Genomic DNA, 15,000 nt, shown 5'->3' with positions numbered 1-15,000 from the left:
TTCTCAAATGGGGGTACGTGAAGGCACTCCAGGGGGTACGTGAGATTTTAAAATATATATATAATTTGCAAAATATACAATCATTTTTAAAATGTTCAAAATATTTTTTTTTTCCAAATGTTTGAATTTTGTATGTGTTTATCAGTTCCAAAGTTTAATAAATCAGACACTGATGGCACAGCGCTCTGTTTTAAGTCTTTTTTTCTCAACTAAAAATGCTTTGCACTGGTTAGGGGGTACATCACTGAAAAAAGGTTGAGAACCACTGGTCTAGGGGTACAGCACTCGCCTTTGGATCCGAGGATCCCGGTTCGAAACCCAGAGGTACCATGGGCAAGGCTTTTTTGGGGCAGCCGTGGCCTACTGGTTAGCGCTTCGGACTTGTAACCGGAGGGTTGCTGGTTCGAACCCCGACCAGTAGGCACGGCTGAAGTGCCCTTGAGCAAGGCACCTAACCCCTCACTACTCCCTGAGCGCCGCTGTAGCAGGCAGCTCACTGCGCCGGGATTAGTGTGTGCTTCACCTCACTGTGTGTTCACTGTGTGCTGAGTGTGTTTCACTAATTCACGGATTGGGATAAATGCAGAGACCAAATTTCCCTCACGGGATCAAAAGAGTATATATACTTATACTTATACACTATACACCTATCCTCACCATTGTGAACACCACACAAAGAAAACACTATACACTAGCACATGAGATACACACACGCACACGCACACACACACATACACACACACACACCAGTTTATATGTTTAAATGTCTTATCTATTGTATGGTCTGTATTGTATTGTTTGATGTCTTGCTTTGGCAATGCAAAGAAATATTTGTCATGCCAATAGAACTACCTTGAATTGAATTGAAAGAGAGAGAGAGAGAGAGAAAGAGAAAGAGAAAGAGAAAGAGAAAGAGAGAGGGGGAGAGAGAGAAAGAGAGAGAGGCCCTGGACCTGGGCCCTGTCAGTAAACCCAACAAAAACAAAAGTCATGATTTTTCAAAAGAAACCCACATGTCAGGAACACAGACACACGTTCACTCTTGGTGGCACCGCCCTAGAGCACACGATGCAGTATACTTACCTCGGTCTGGCCATTACTGCATCAGGAAGTTTTAGCATGGCAGTGAATGCACTCAAAGAAAAAGCCCGCAGAGCCCTCTATGCAATAAAATCTAAATTTTACAATATAAATATACCAATATCAATCTGGTGCAAATTATTTGACAGCATAATACAGCCTATTGCGCTGTACGGAAGTGAAGTTTGGGGTCCACTCAGCATGCATAACTACACTGCATGGGACAAGCATCCAACAGAAGCCCTACATGCAGAATTCTGTCGATTTATACTTAAAGTCCAAACAAAAACACCAAACAATGCATGTAGGGCAGAATTAGGCCGTTACCCATTGGCAATACCTATCCAAAAACGAGCACTGAAATTCTGGATGCACTTAAAATCAAGTCCAAAAAATCCACTCCATTTTGAGGCCCTAAAAACCCAGGGACTGAGCCCTAATAAGAGCCTCTTGTGCCAGCTGGTACTGAAGCTCACTAACTCCATAACAAACACTAATATACAACATGCTCAGACCAGTACTGCTTCCAAATCAGCAATTAGTGTCAAAAATTTCTACCTGACCCTAAATCGAGAATATAAATTGGCAGAGTATCTCTCCTCTGTCAGAGATATGAAAGCAGTGCCTGACTGACCAAGTGCAGGCTAAGTGACCACAATCTTACAGTGGAAACAGGCAGGCACAGGAAAACCTGGCTGCCCAAAGAGGAAAGAATATGTGGTCACTGCCAGACAGGGAAGGTTGAGACAGAGGAGCACTTTCTTCTTCACTGTGATAAATATAAAGACATAAGAGATGCATCTTTCCCTAGTCTTAAAACATATTACCCAAACTTTGAAGCCATGGGCACACATGAAAAACTGGCTATCCTTTCAGGAGAGGGACATTCAGCCCCTCTAGCAGCAAGATACATTTCACACTGTCATAAGCTGAGAGACTCTAGCATAACTTAATTTTATTTTGCTTCATTTATTTATATTTATATTCTTATCCCTATAGAGAATATATATATATATTGTCCTGTTCTAAAGCTATGCTCATCTGCACATGTATGTACGTATATGTGTACGTATATGTGTGTGTGTATATATATATATATTATGTTTCTGTGTTGTTATTGTTATACTGTAATATATTGTACACTTATGTCTATGTATATATATATTATACTGTGATATTGTGTACACCTACAGTATACACCTAGTCTACACATATAGACACTTAGCTTTTCTGTGTCTTATTCCATGTTCCCTCCATACTTTGTATGACTGCTTTGGCAACACGAATGTCTTATTTGTCATGCCAATGAAGCATTTTGAATTTGAATTGAATTGAAGAGAGAGAGAGAGAGAGAGAGAGAAATAGAGAGAGAGAGAGAGTGAGAGAGAGAGAGGGAGGGAGGGAGGGAGAGGGAGGGAGGGAGAGAGAGAGAGAGAGAGAGAGAGGGAGGGAGGGAGAGAGAGGGAGAGACGTACTGGAGTTGAGCAGGATCATGGCTTTGAGGCAGATGTATTCCTCCTTATACACACACACACACACACACAAGGAGAGAGAGAGAGAGGGAGGGAGAGAGAGGGAGGGAGGGAGAGAGAGAGAGAGGGAGGGAGGGAGGGAGAGAGAGGGAGAGACGTACTGGAGTTGAGCAAGATCATGGCTTTGAGGCAGATGTATTCCTCCTTTTGCAGGTTGAGTTCCCTAAAGCGGGCAGTGGCCGCCAGCAGCATGTCAAAGATCTCCACCATGCCCTCCACACAGTGGCCCTCATCCCTACCGGAGAGAGAGAGAGGAGCAGGAGAGGAGGAGGAGAGGAGGAGAGGGGGAGAGAGAGGAGAGAGAGAGAGAGAGAGAGGAGGAGAGGGGGAGGGAGAGAGAGAGGGAGAGAGGGAGAGAAAGAGGAGGAGAGGAGGAGAGAGGGGGAGGAGGAGGAGAGGAGATGAAATGACATCAGTGATTTTCCATCATCACCCTGAAAAAGAGCCTAAATTACACACACACACACACACACACACACACACACACACACACACACACACATACAGGCAGGATATCTCCACTTCAAACTTTGAAAAGAAACCCACCAAATATAACTTATGACGCATCAGTTACCTGAAGGACAAAACATAGATTCTGAAACACACACACACACACACACACACACACACACACACACCCACCCACCCTGGTGCATGTGGTATATCTGGGCGGCTGAGGGAGATTAGCGTTAGACTAAATGATTAGTCTCTGACGGCCTTGAGGAAAGACGCTCTTATTGTCCTTTCATCTTCTAACAGCACACTGAAGCCCTGGTGTCACACACACACACACACACACACACACACACCACATGCAAACACACGCACACACACACACACACACACATACACACACGCACACACACACACACACACACATACATACACACACTCACATTCTCACACACATACATACACACACACTCATCACACACACACACTAGGGGTGTAACGGTTCACAGAAGTCATGGTTCGGTTCGGATTTTGCCTTCTTTTAAAAAAAGCGTTAGCGTTGACACTTTCTATTACTGTCTGAGAATGTTTTCTGCAGGGTAACATACAATACTACTACCATAGATCAAGCTGTGTCATGCAATAGCATGACTTATGCTTATAGTTCTATTCCAACGTTGATTTCTACCCAACGTATAGTAAAAAGAAAAGACAAATTTAAAACTAGAAACCTAACAAATATTCTTTCCATACCTCAGCATATTCCTCAAAAGCCAGAGGCATTTTCAGCTAACATGGGTTTACTAAATATAGGTGCACTTACTACCAAAACCTTTGCAATCAATGATTTTATTAGTGAAAAAAAATTGGATTTTCTGTTTCTTGTTGAAACCTGGCTGACTTCAGACAGCGAAGCTGTTCTTGTTGAGACTTGTCCCCCAAATTATCATTTCTTCCACTCAATTAGACAAGGCAAACGAGGTGGTGGAATTGCCTCCATTCTCTCAAACAAATATAGTTGCACACGAGTCAACTTTGGCGAATTCGCTTCCTTTGAGTATATTGCCCTCACTCTGAAGGCTGACCCAGCTGTACTTCTATTAACCTTATACCGCCCTCCTAAACTATGGACTGGCTTTCTCGACCAGTTTTCTGAACTTATGTCGCTCATCATCACTAGCTATGATCGGATAATTGTAAATGGCGACTTCAATATTCATGTCAATAAGACAACTGATGCTAAAGCCAGTAAGTTCCTTAATGTGTTGGACAGTTTAGAGCTAAAGCAGCATGTTACAGGACCCACCCACAACCTTGGCAACACCCTCGATCTAGTCATTTCCAGAGGGATAGAAGTCACAGACTTATCAGTAAATGATATAAATATGTCTGATCATCATTGTGTATCTTTTAATATTGTACTACATACTCCAAAAATTCATCCCGAAATTGCAATCAAATCGCGACTCTTGGACATTAGAGCAGAACAGCAGTTCATAGCTCTTATAGACTCCATAAATTTAGATATTTTACATCATCCCATTGATCAAATGGTAGAGGCTCTTAATCGTGAATTAGGCGCTCTGCTTGACAGAGTGGCACCCTTAAAGACTAAAAAAAGGCCCTGTAGCAAACTGACACCTTGGATGAACGAAAATATCCATGATCTAAAAAGATCATGTAGGAAAGCTGAGAGAACATGGAGAAAAACTAAGTTACAGGTTCACCGTGCCATTCTAAAAGAAAAAATTGCAAATTATAATAGAGCTATTCGGAATGAGAGGAGGAACCACTTCTCTAAGGTAATTGCTGAAAACAGTGGAAACTCTAGGGTGTTGTTCTCTACCATTGATAGGCTATTGCATCAAACACCTTTTGATACACTCAGTCAGGCATCCTCTCTAAGATGCGAAGAATTTGCAGACTTCTTCAAAAACAAAGTCATTTCTATAAGGGAGGCTATTGGTAACACAAGTAATATGTTTGATAGTACACCCAAAAACAGCCCCCCAAAATTAAGGTCCTTTAGCACTATTACTCAATCTGAGCTTGGTAAAATTATAACTCAAACCGGCTCCTCAACATGTGTTTTAGATCCAATCCCTACTACATTCCTCAAAAAAGTATATGATGGCTTAGCTCCCTTTTTTCTCAAGGTAATAAATACCTCATTAGAAACAGGTATATTTCCAACTGCTTTTAAAACCGCTGTTGTGAAACCTTTACTTAAAAAGTCAAATCTTGACCATACCAATCTGAGCAACTACAGGCCTATATCAAATCTATCGTTTTTGAGCAAAGTACTTGAAAAAGTTGTTTGCAATCAGTTAAATACCTTCCTCAACGAAAACAGTATCCTTGAAAAATTCCAATCAAGTTTTAGATCAAATCACAGCACAGAAACGGCTCTAGTAAAGATAGTCAATGATCTCAGACTAGCTACCGACTCAAACAAAGTCTCAATCCTTATTCTGGATTTGAGTGCGGCATTTGACACCATTGATCATAGCATCCTAATTCACCGCCTTGCGAAGTGGGTGGGTCTCTCTGATAATGCTCTAAACTGGTTTCAAACCTACATTACTGGCAGAGATTTTTATATCGGTCTAGGAGATCATGTATCTGAAAAACATGACTTGCCTTTTGGTGTGGCCCAGGGGAGCTGCCTTGGTCCCCTGCTATTTTCTCTATATATGCTTCCATTGGGAAACGTCATAAGTCAGCATAATGTAAACTTCCACAGCTACGCAGATGATACCCAATTGTATCTTTCTGTGGAGCCAACTAACCCAGATGGCCTTTGCTCCCTCACTGCATGCCTAACCTCCATTAATCAGTGGATGAGCAAAAACTTTTTGAAACTAAATGATGACAAAACAGAGGTACTTCTGGTTGGACCAAAACTAAAGCGAGATATTATTCTTAGTAATCTGGGGAACTTGGCACACCAGGTCAACCCAAAAGTAACAAGCCTCGGTGTCATCTTAGATGCAGAGTTAAGTTTTAAGCCCCATATCAGTAAAGTTACTCAGACAGCCTATTTCCACTTGAGAAACATTGCCAAAGTGCGGCCCTTTTTAACTCAACAAGATGCAGAAAAACTAATTCACGCCTTTATCACTAGCAGGTTAGACTACTGCAATGCACTTTTCACTGGTCTTCCCAAAAAACATCTAAAGAAATTGGCACTCATACAGAACTCTGCGGCTAGACTTTTAACTAAGACTAAGAAGAGAGAACACATCACCCCTGTGTTGGCTGAACTGCACTGGCTCGCTATTTCCTATAGAATTGCTTTTAAGGTTATGTTAATTACTTACAAAGCTCTGAATGGCATAGCACCTTCATATATCTCTGAGCTTTTAATATCTTATCAACCACAAAGGAAACTTAGATCATCCAATTCTAATCTTTTAATCGTACCCAAAGTGCTCCACAAACAAAGTGGAGAAGCTGCGTTTATCCATTATGCCCCCAAACTATGGAACACCCTGCCTCTGTACATCAAGCAGGCGAGTTCAGTAAATATTTTTAAAAAAGATCTGAAAACATACCTGTACAGGAAAGCTTTTAGTTAACTCATCTTATCCTGTAGACTACATTTTCAGATTATTCTACATCTGCTACTATTGGAGGGCGCAGCCAGCCAGAAGCAGATGGGCTCCCCCTATTAAGTCAGGTTCTGCTCAAGGTTTCTTCCTGGAATATGGGAGTTTTTCCTTGCCACAGTTGCCATATGGCGTGCTTGTGGGGGGTAAGAGGGTTAAGGCTGCCAGTCTTATGATGTCATTTTCTATATTTTTGATATGTTGCTGAGTATAACATAAACAGCAAAGAAAAGTGATTGATAATGACTGACTGACTATTATTGTGTTACATGCTTCAAATGTAAAGCACTTTGAGCTGCATTCTGTGTATGAAAGGTGCTATACAAATAAAGCTTTATTATTATTATTACAGTGCATGAAAATGCACTGTACTGTTCTTCCTAGGCTTCTTATTACAGTGCATGAAAATGCACTGTACTGTTCTTCCTAGGCTTCTTCTTATTACAGTGCATGAAAATGCACTGTACTGTTCTTCCTAGGCTTCTTCTTATTCTTCTTCTTCTAACGCGTTTAATGCAGCTTCAACCGTTTAACGTAGAAACTTCATTCAAACTATGTTACGTAGGTCTTACTTAGGACATGGGTGCTATGTATTTTTCAGCTTTGTAACTTTTATACTTTTTAAACTATTAATTAAAAACTATCAAAATTTCCCCATTGACTTAACATTATGATTATGACATCACAATACGGCCGTTAAGCAATTAGAATCCTATGGCAGGTGTTCGGGCCACCTGGACCAACTGCCAGTCTCAGGCTTTAAGCATACAAACTGGCCCTATTAAGACTACACATCCTGTTCAACTGCTTCCTCTGCCAAAAACTGTTTCAAAATAAAAGTCCTCACTATAATATTTTACTGTTAAACAATTTAACCCTTTAAACTACTGAACTTTTTAACTGTTCAGCCATTGTAACTGTTACTTGTCATCAACTATGACTCCTACCCACTGTAGCTAGTTAGCTAAGTTAGCTAAGTAACATGGTTAGCATAGTTAGCATGCTAGCATGCTAGTTAGCATTTTTAGCAAAACTGCTAAAAATGATTAGCTAAGTTAGCTAAGTCACATGGTTAGCATAGTTAGCATGTCAGCATGCTAGTTAGCATTTTTAGCAAAACTGCTTAAAATGATTAGCTAAGTCAGCTAAGTAACATGGTTAGCATGCTAGTTAGCATAGTTAGCATAACTGCTAAAAATAATTAGATAAGTTAGCTAAGTCACATGGTTAGCATGCTAGTTAGCATAGTAACTTGGTTAACATTATTATCTTTGTTAACATAGTTAGCATAACTGCTAGCAAACATTAGAGCCATTCCAAGTGTCAGTTATCGTCAACTATCTACCTAAATAATTTAACCATTTAAACTATCCACTTATTTAACCGTTCAATCATTCCAACTATATTAAACCTTATCTACCAAGTAAATCATTTACCTATATAAACTATCCACCTATTTAACTGTTTAGTCATGCCAACTATATTAAACCTCATCTACCTAGCAACCAATATAGTTTGGTTTTACTCTGTATGATATTTGACATCATATTTTTTGCATTTTCATGCACTGTATTTCCTTCAGGAAATGCTTTTCTAGTTATTATTACTATGCACTTAAAGCGATGGTTCGGAGTAATTTCACCCTAGGGTCCTTTGCACCATGACCCCGAGCCAAACACCCTCCCAGAACCTGTTCTCCCTTGGTCCAACCCTGGTCGAGTAGCGCTGTCAGAAACTAATGACTTTCTGCAGGCGTAATGGAACCAACTTAGGAGCTCGTAGATGACCCCACTAATAATGCCCTGAATGGTACGCAACTTACAAAACAGGATGTTCTTTACCCATAAACGAGGCATTGAAAAGTTTGTAGGTACACCAGGAGTTTATTTAAATAACACTTGCCTGATGGATGCTACTATCTGCTACTATACCGCTGCGTCGACGTTACTTTCGTGATTTGGGAAAAGCCCGTAAAAGTCCTCGAATTTGCATATTATGACGTCACTGGATGGTAACCACCATGAATTATGCACATTTCAGTAAATACTAGATGTTGAACATATTTGAGCAGTTTTACTTTCTTTTTTTGTCATTTCTCCAACATAACAAATGAACAGGAAAACAGTCACATGTAAACCAACAATAGTAAACTATTATTATAATCACAAACCCTATGCTACTATACAATAAAGTAGCCTGGTCAAATCAGTTTGATATCGCGGGTGACTTTGTAGTTTTTCAGAGCCCTATTTTTACAACCCTTGCTGTCTATACCACGTCCATTACGGACACTATCATAACTATTGCCACTGGCACCTCCAGCTATGTTGGGCAGAGGGTCGAAATAAGCATGGTATGCTTAGTGGACACTGTCGCAAAGACGCACCTCCATTCACAGACGCACCGTAACTATCAGTCAATAGACGATCGATCATATTCTCCAAAAGGCAGGTATTCTCCTTCAGAATCAGAATAGGTGAACTAGAGAATGTAATTCCAGGGAATTACGAGTGCATGAAAATGCAAAAATGGCTTCTGAATGAAATATTGTTAAATATTGTCTAAAATATAATCTAAGTAAAAAGATGGAGGTCAGATAGAGAAAAAAGCTGGCGGGGAGTCATAGTTGAAGACGACTGACAGTTGGAATGACCGAACAGTTAAATAGTTGGATAGTGAAAATGGTTAGGTTATTTAATAGGGAATTATTGTAGTGAGTACTTTTATTTTGAAACAGTTGTGGGCAGAGGTAACAGTTGGCGGGAGTCATAGTTGATGACAACTGACAGTTTGAAAGGCTGAACAGTTAAATAGTTCGATAGTTAAAATGGTTAAATTTTTTAATATAGAATTATTGTAGTGATGACTTTTATTTTAAAACAGTTGTGGGCAGTGGTTTGCTAGTATAATCATCTTGGTTGCTATGGAAACTTACATAGATGCTTAATTTCAATGGTTGCTAAATTGGTTGCTAGGTACAGTAGGTGGCGGTTTAATATAGTAGGCTAGAGGCATAGTTGATGATAACTGACAGTTAGAATAGTTAAAAAGTGAAATAGTTGGATAGTTTAAATGGTTAAATTATTTAATAGGGAATTATTGTAGTGGAGACTTTTATTTTGAAACAGTTGTGGGCAGAGGAAACAGTTGAACAGGATCTGTAGTCTTAAAAGAGCCAGATTGTATGCTTAAAGCTTGAGCTTGCTGGAGGTGGCCGGAACACTTGGCATAGGATTCTAAGTGCCCTACTGTGATGTCATAATCACCAATGTTAAGTCTATGGGGACATTTTTGTAGTTTTTAATTAATAGTTTAAAAAGTATAAAAGTTACAAAGTTGAAAAATACATAGCTGAAGTCACCTAAGTAAGACCTACGCAACGCAGTTTGAATTTCTATGTTAAACGGTTGAAGCTGCATTAAACGCACAAAAAGCGTCAGCGGAATAATAATAATAATAACACTAAAGAATGAAAATGAAGCTAGGACAGACATAGCATAGCTTAATAAAAGTTGATAGTTTAGAAGTAGACAGTTTAAAAGTTGAATGTAGATAGTTTAATAGACAGATAGTTTAATGAATGTTGAAAGTTTAAAAGTTATATGTAGATAGTTTAAAAGTTGTTGACAGACTGATAGTTTAATGTGTGTTGATAGACAAATAGTTTAAAGGCTCTATGTAGGTAGATAGTTGACGATAACTGACAGTTGGAATGGCTCTAATGTTTGCTAGCAGTTATGCTAACAAAGCTAATTATTTTGACCAAGTTACTTAGTTAACTTAGCTCATGTTTTCTAGCAGTTTTGGGAAAAATGCTAACAATGCTAACATGCTAACTATGCTTACCATGTGACTTAGCTAACTTAGCTAATCATTTTAGCAGTTATGAGGTAGATGAGGTTTTAAAAGGTTAAATTATTTGCTAGATAGATGAGGTTTAATATAGTTGGAATGACTGAACAGTTAAATAGGTGGATGGTTTAAAAGGTTAAATTATTTGCTAGGTAGATGATGTTTAATATAGTTGGAATGACTGAACTAGGTAGATGAGGTTTAATATAGTTGGAATGACTGAACAGTTAAATAGGTGGATAGTTTAAATGGTTAAATTATTTGCTAGGTAGATGAGTTTTAATATAGTTGGAATGACTGAACTAGGTAGACGAGGTTTAATATAGTTGGAATGACTGAACAGTTAAATAGGTGGATGGTTTAAAAGGTTAAATTATTTGCTAGGTAGATGATGTTTAATATAGTTGGAATGACTGAACTAGGTAGACGAGGTTTAATATAGTTGGAATGACTGAACAGTTAAATAGGTGGATGGTTTAAAAGGTTTAATTATTTGCTAGGTAGATGAGGTTTAATGTAGTTGGAATGACTGAACTAGGTAGATGAGGTTTAATATAGTTGGAATGACTGAACAGTTAAATAGGTGGATAGTTTAAAAGGTTAAACTATTTGCTAGATAGATGAGGTTTAATATAGTTGGAATGACTGAACAGTTAAATAGGTGGATAGTGTAAAAGGTTAAATTATTTGCTAGGTAGATGAGGTTTAATATAGTTGGAATGACTGAACTAGGTAGATGAGGTTTAATATAGTTGGACTGACTGAACAGTCAAATAGGTGGATAGTTTAAAAGGTTAGCCTGAGAAACTGATAGGGTGCAGGTGGCCTGGCCACCTGGCCTAGGATTCTAATTCTAACGGCAGTCTTAATAGAGCCATATTGTATGCTTAAAGCCTGAGACAGAGTATATAGTTTAAAAGTTAAATGTAGATAGTGTAATGGATGTTGATAGACAGAAAGTTGAATGGATGTTGATAGGCAGATTGTTTAATGGATGTTGATGGATAGTTTAATGGGTGGATGAGTGAATGGTTTGAAGAGGATGAATGGATAGAAAGTTGGATGAAATGTGTCTTATATCCTTGTAGAATGGAGAAACACAGAGAGAGTTGGTCTAGTTCAGTAGAAAGCAGTTGATACAGGTGCAATCAGTTGAACTGATTCTTTGATGGGGCCTAGATGAGCAGCTGGAAGATGATACAGGTGCAAATCAAGTTAATTAGTCCATTGTGATGTCAGCCCATGTTAAGTCTATGGGGAAATTTTGAGTAGTTTTTAATTAATAGTTTAAAAAGTATAAAAGTTACAAAGATGAAAAGTACAAAGCCCCCATATCCTAAGTAAGACCTACGCAAGTTTGAATGAAGTTTCTACGTTAAACGGTTGAAGCTGCATTAGCTGCGTTAGAAGAAGAATAATAACTAGAAAAGCATTTCCTAAAGGAAATACAGTGCATGAAAATGCAAAAAATATGATGTAAAATATCATACAGAGTAAAAACAAACTATATTGGTTGCTAGGTAGATGAGGTTTAATATAGTTGGAATGACTGAGCAGTTAAATAGGTGGATAGTTTATATAGTTAAATTACTTGCTTGGTAGATAAGGTTTAATATAGTTGGAATGATTGAACGGTTAAATTTAATTGAACGGTTAAACCATAATTTAAATGGTTAAATTATTTAGGTAGATAATTGACGATAACTGACAGTTGGAATGGCTCTAATGTTTGCTAGCAGTTATGCTAACTATGTTATCAAAGATAATAATGTTAACCAAGTTACTTAACTTAGTTAACTTAGCTAATGTTTTCATTTTTAGTAGTTATGCTAACTAGCACTATGTTAACCATGTGACTTAGCTAACCTAGCTAATCATTTTTAGTAGGTATGCTAACTATGCTAACTAGCATGCTAACATGTTAAGTATGCTTACCATATGACTTAGCTAACTTAGCTAATCATTTTTAGTAGGTATGCTAACTATTTTAACTAGCATGTTAACATGTTAACTATGTTAACCATGTTACTTAGCTAACCTAGCTAATCATTTTTTAAAAGTTATGCTAACTAGCATGCTAACATGCTAACTATGTTAACCATGTTACTTAGTTAACTTAGCTAATTATTTTTAGCAGTTTTTCTAAAAATGCTAACTAGCATGCTAACATGCTAGCATGCTAACTATGCTAACCATGTTACTTAGCTAACTTAGCTAATAATTTTTAGCAGTTTTGCAAAAAATGCTAACTAGCATGCTAACATGCTAGCATGCTAACTATGCTAACCATGTTACCTAGCTAACTTAGCTAATCATTTTTAGCAGTTTTGTTAAAAATGTTAACAATGTTAGCAATGCTAACATGCTAACTATGCTAACTAGCTACAGTGGGTAGGAGTCATAGTTGATGATAAGTAACAGTTACAATGGCTGAACAGTTAAAAAGTTCAGTAGTTTAAAGGGTTAAATTGTTTAACAGTAAAATATTATAGTGAGGACTTTTATTTTGAAACAGTTTTTGGCAGAGGAAGCAGTTGAATAGGGTGTGTAGTCTTAATAGGGCCAGTTTGTATGCTTAAAGCCTGAGACTGGCAGTTGATGCAGGTGGCCCGAACACCTGCCATAGGATTCTAATTGCTTAACGGCTCTAATGTGATGTCATCAGCCCATGTTAAGTCTATGGGGAAATTTTGACTAGTTTTTAATTAATAGTTTAAAAAGTGTGATTCAATGATTTATTTTTTTTTCAGCAATCTCCCACCAACATTAAGCCAGCAGCTTTCCATCCACTACTGTATTTCCTCTGGCATTACATTTCTAGTTTGCCTTTGAACTTCAACTTGTGTGTGTAGTGTGTGTGTGTGTGTGTGCACATGTGTGTGTGTGTGCGCATGTGTGTGTGTGTGTGTGTGTGTGCGCGCATGTGTGTGTGTGTGTGCGCGCGCATGTGTGTGGATGTGTGTGTGTGTGCATGTGTGTGTGTGTGTGCGCGCGCATATGTGTGTGTGTGTGTGTGTGTGTGTGCGCATGTGTGTGTGTGTGTGTGTGTGTGCGTGTGTATGTGTGTGAGTTACCTGTTGAGCTGGAGGTCAGGACAGAAGATGAGTTTTCCTGGATGATCCACCGACCTCCACATGAGCCCCAGCATCAGCACCTCCAACCAGCAGCACTCCAACAGACGCACCTGGTCACACAGGGTCAACTCCACAAAGCCTACACACACACACACACACACACACACACACACACACACACACACACACACACACAGCATCAACACCTCCAACCAGCAGCACTCCAACAGACGCACCTGGTCACACAGGGTCAACTCCACAAAGCCTACACACACACACACACACACACACACACACACACACACACACACACACACACACAGCATCAACACCTCCAACCAGCAGCACTCCAACAGACGCACCTGGTCACACAGGGTCAACTCCACAAAGCCTACACACACACACACACACACACACACACACACACACACACACACACACACACACACACACACACAGCATCAACACCTCCAACCAGCAGCACTCCAACAGACGCACCTGGTCACACAGGGTCAACTCCACAAAGCCTACACACACACACACACACACACACACACACACAGCATCAACACCTCCAACCAGCAGCACTCCAACAGACGCACCTGGTCACACAGGGTCAACTCCACAAAGCCTACACACACACACACACACACACACACACACACACACACACACACACACACACACACACACACACAGCATCAACACCTCCAACCAGCAGCACTCCAACAGACGCACCTGGTCACACAGGGTCAACTCCACAAAGCCTACACACACACACACACACACACACACACACACACAGCATCAACACTTCCAACCAGCAGCACTCCAAGAGACGCACCTGGTCACACAGGGTCAACTCCACAAAGCCTACACACACACACACACACACACACACACACACACACACACACAGCATCAACACCTCCAACCAGCAGCACTCCAACAGACGCACCTGGTCACACAGGGTCAACTCCACAAAGCCTACACACACACACACACACACACACACACACACACACACACACACACACACACACACACACACACAGCATCAACACCTCCAACCAGCAGCACTCCAACAGACGCACCTGGTCACACAGGGTCAACTCCACAAAGCCTACACACACACACACACACACACACACAGCATCAACACCTCCAACCAGCAGCACTCCAACAGACGCACCTGGTCACACAGGGTCAACTCCACAAAGCCTACACACACACACACACACACACACACACACACACACACACACACACACACACACACACACAGCATCAACACCTCCAACCAGCAGCACTCCAACAGACGCACCTGGTCACACAGGGTCAACTCCACAAAGCCTACACACACACACACACACACACACACAGCATCAACACCTCCAACCA

General features: G+C 39.9%; 1 protein-coding gene across 2 annotated transcripts in view; it reads right to left on the bottom strand.

Annotated features, from left to right (window-relative positions):
• Positions 1-15,000, bottom strand: part of LOC121716807 (estrogen receptor beta-2-like) — a 28,715-nt gene that overhangs the window by 3,311 nt on the left and 10,404 nt on the right. For both annotated transcript variants that reach the window (XM_042102510.1, XM_042102511.1), the window contains exons 5-6: positions 13,600-13,738; positions 2,714-2,847 (exon numbers count right to left, since the gene is read on the bottom strand). In XM_042102510.1, coding sequence (XP_041958444.1) covers positions 2,714-2,847; positions 13,600-13,738 — 273 coding nt within the window. The remainder of the gene's footprint in view (positions 1-2,713; positions 2,848-13,599; positions 13,739-15,000) is intronic.

This window comes from Alosa sapidissima, chromosome 1 (assembly GCF_018492685.1).
Source record: "Alosa sapidissima isolate fAloSap1 chromosome 1, fAloSap1.pri, whole genome shotgun sequence".
Classification (NCBI taxonomy): Eukaryota; Metazoa; Chordata; class Actinopteri; order Clupeiformes; family Clupeidae; genus Alosa; species Alosa sapidissima.
The sequence above is the reverse complement of the archived record's forward strand: the minus strand, read 5'-3'. Positions and strand labels throughout refer to the sequence as shown.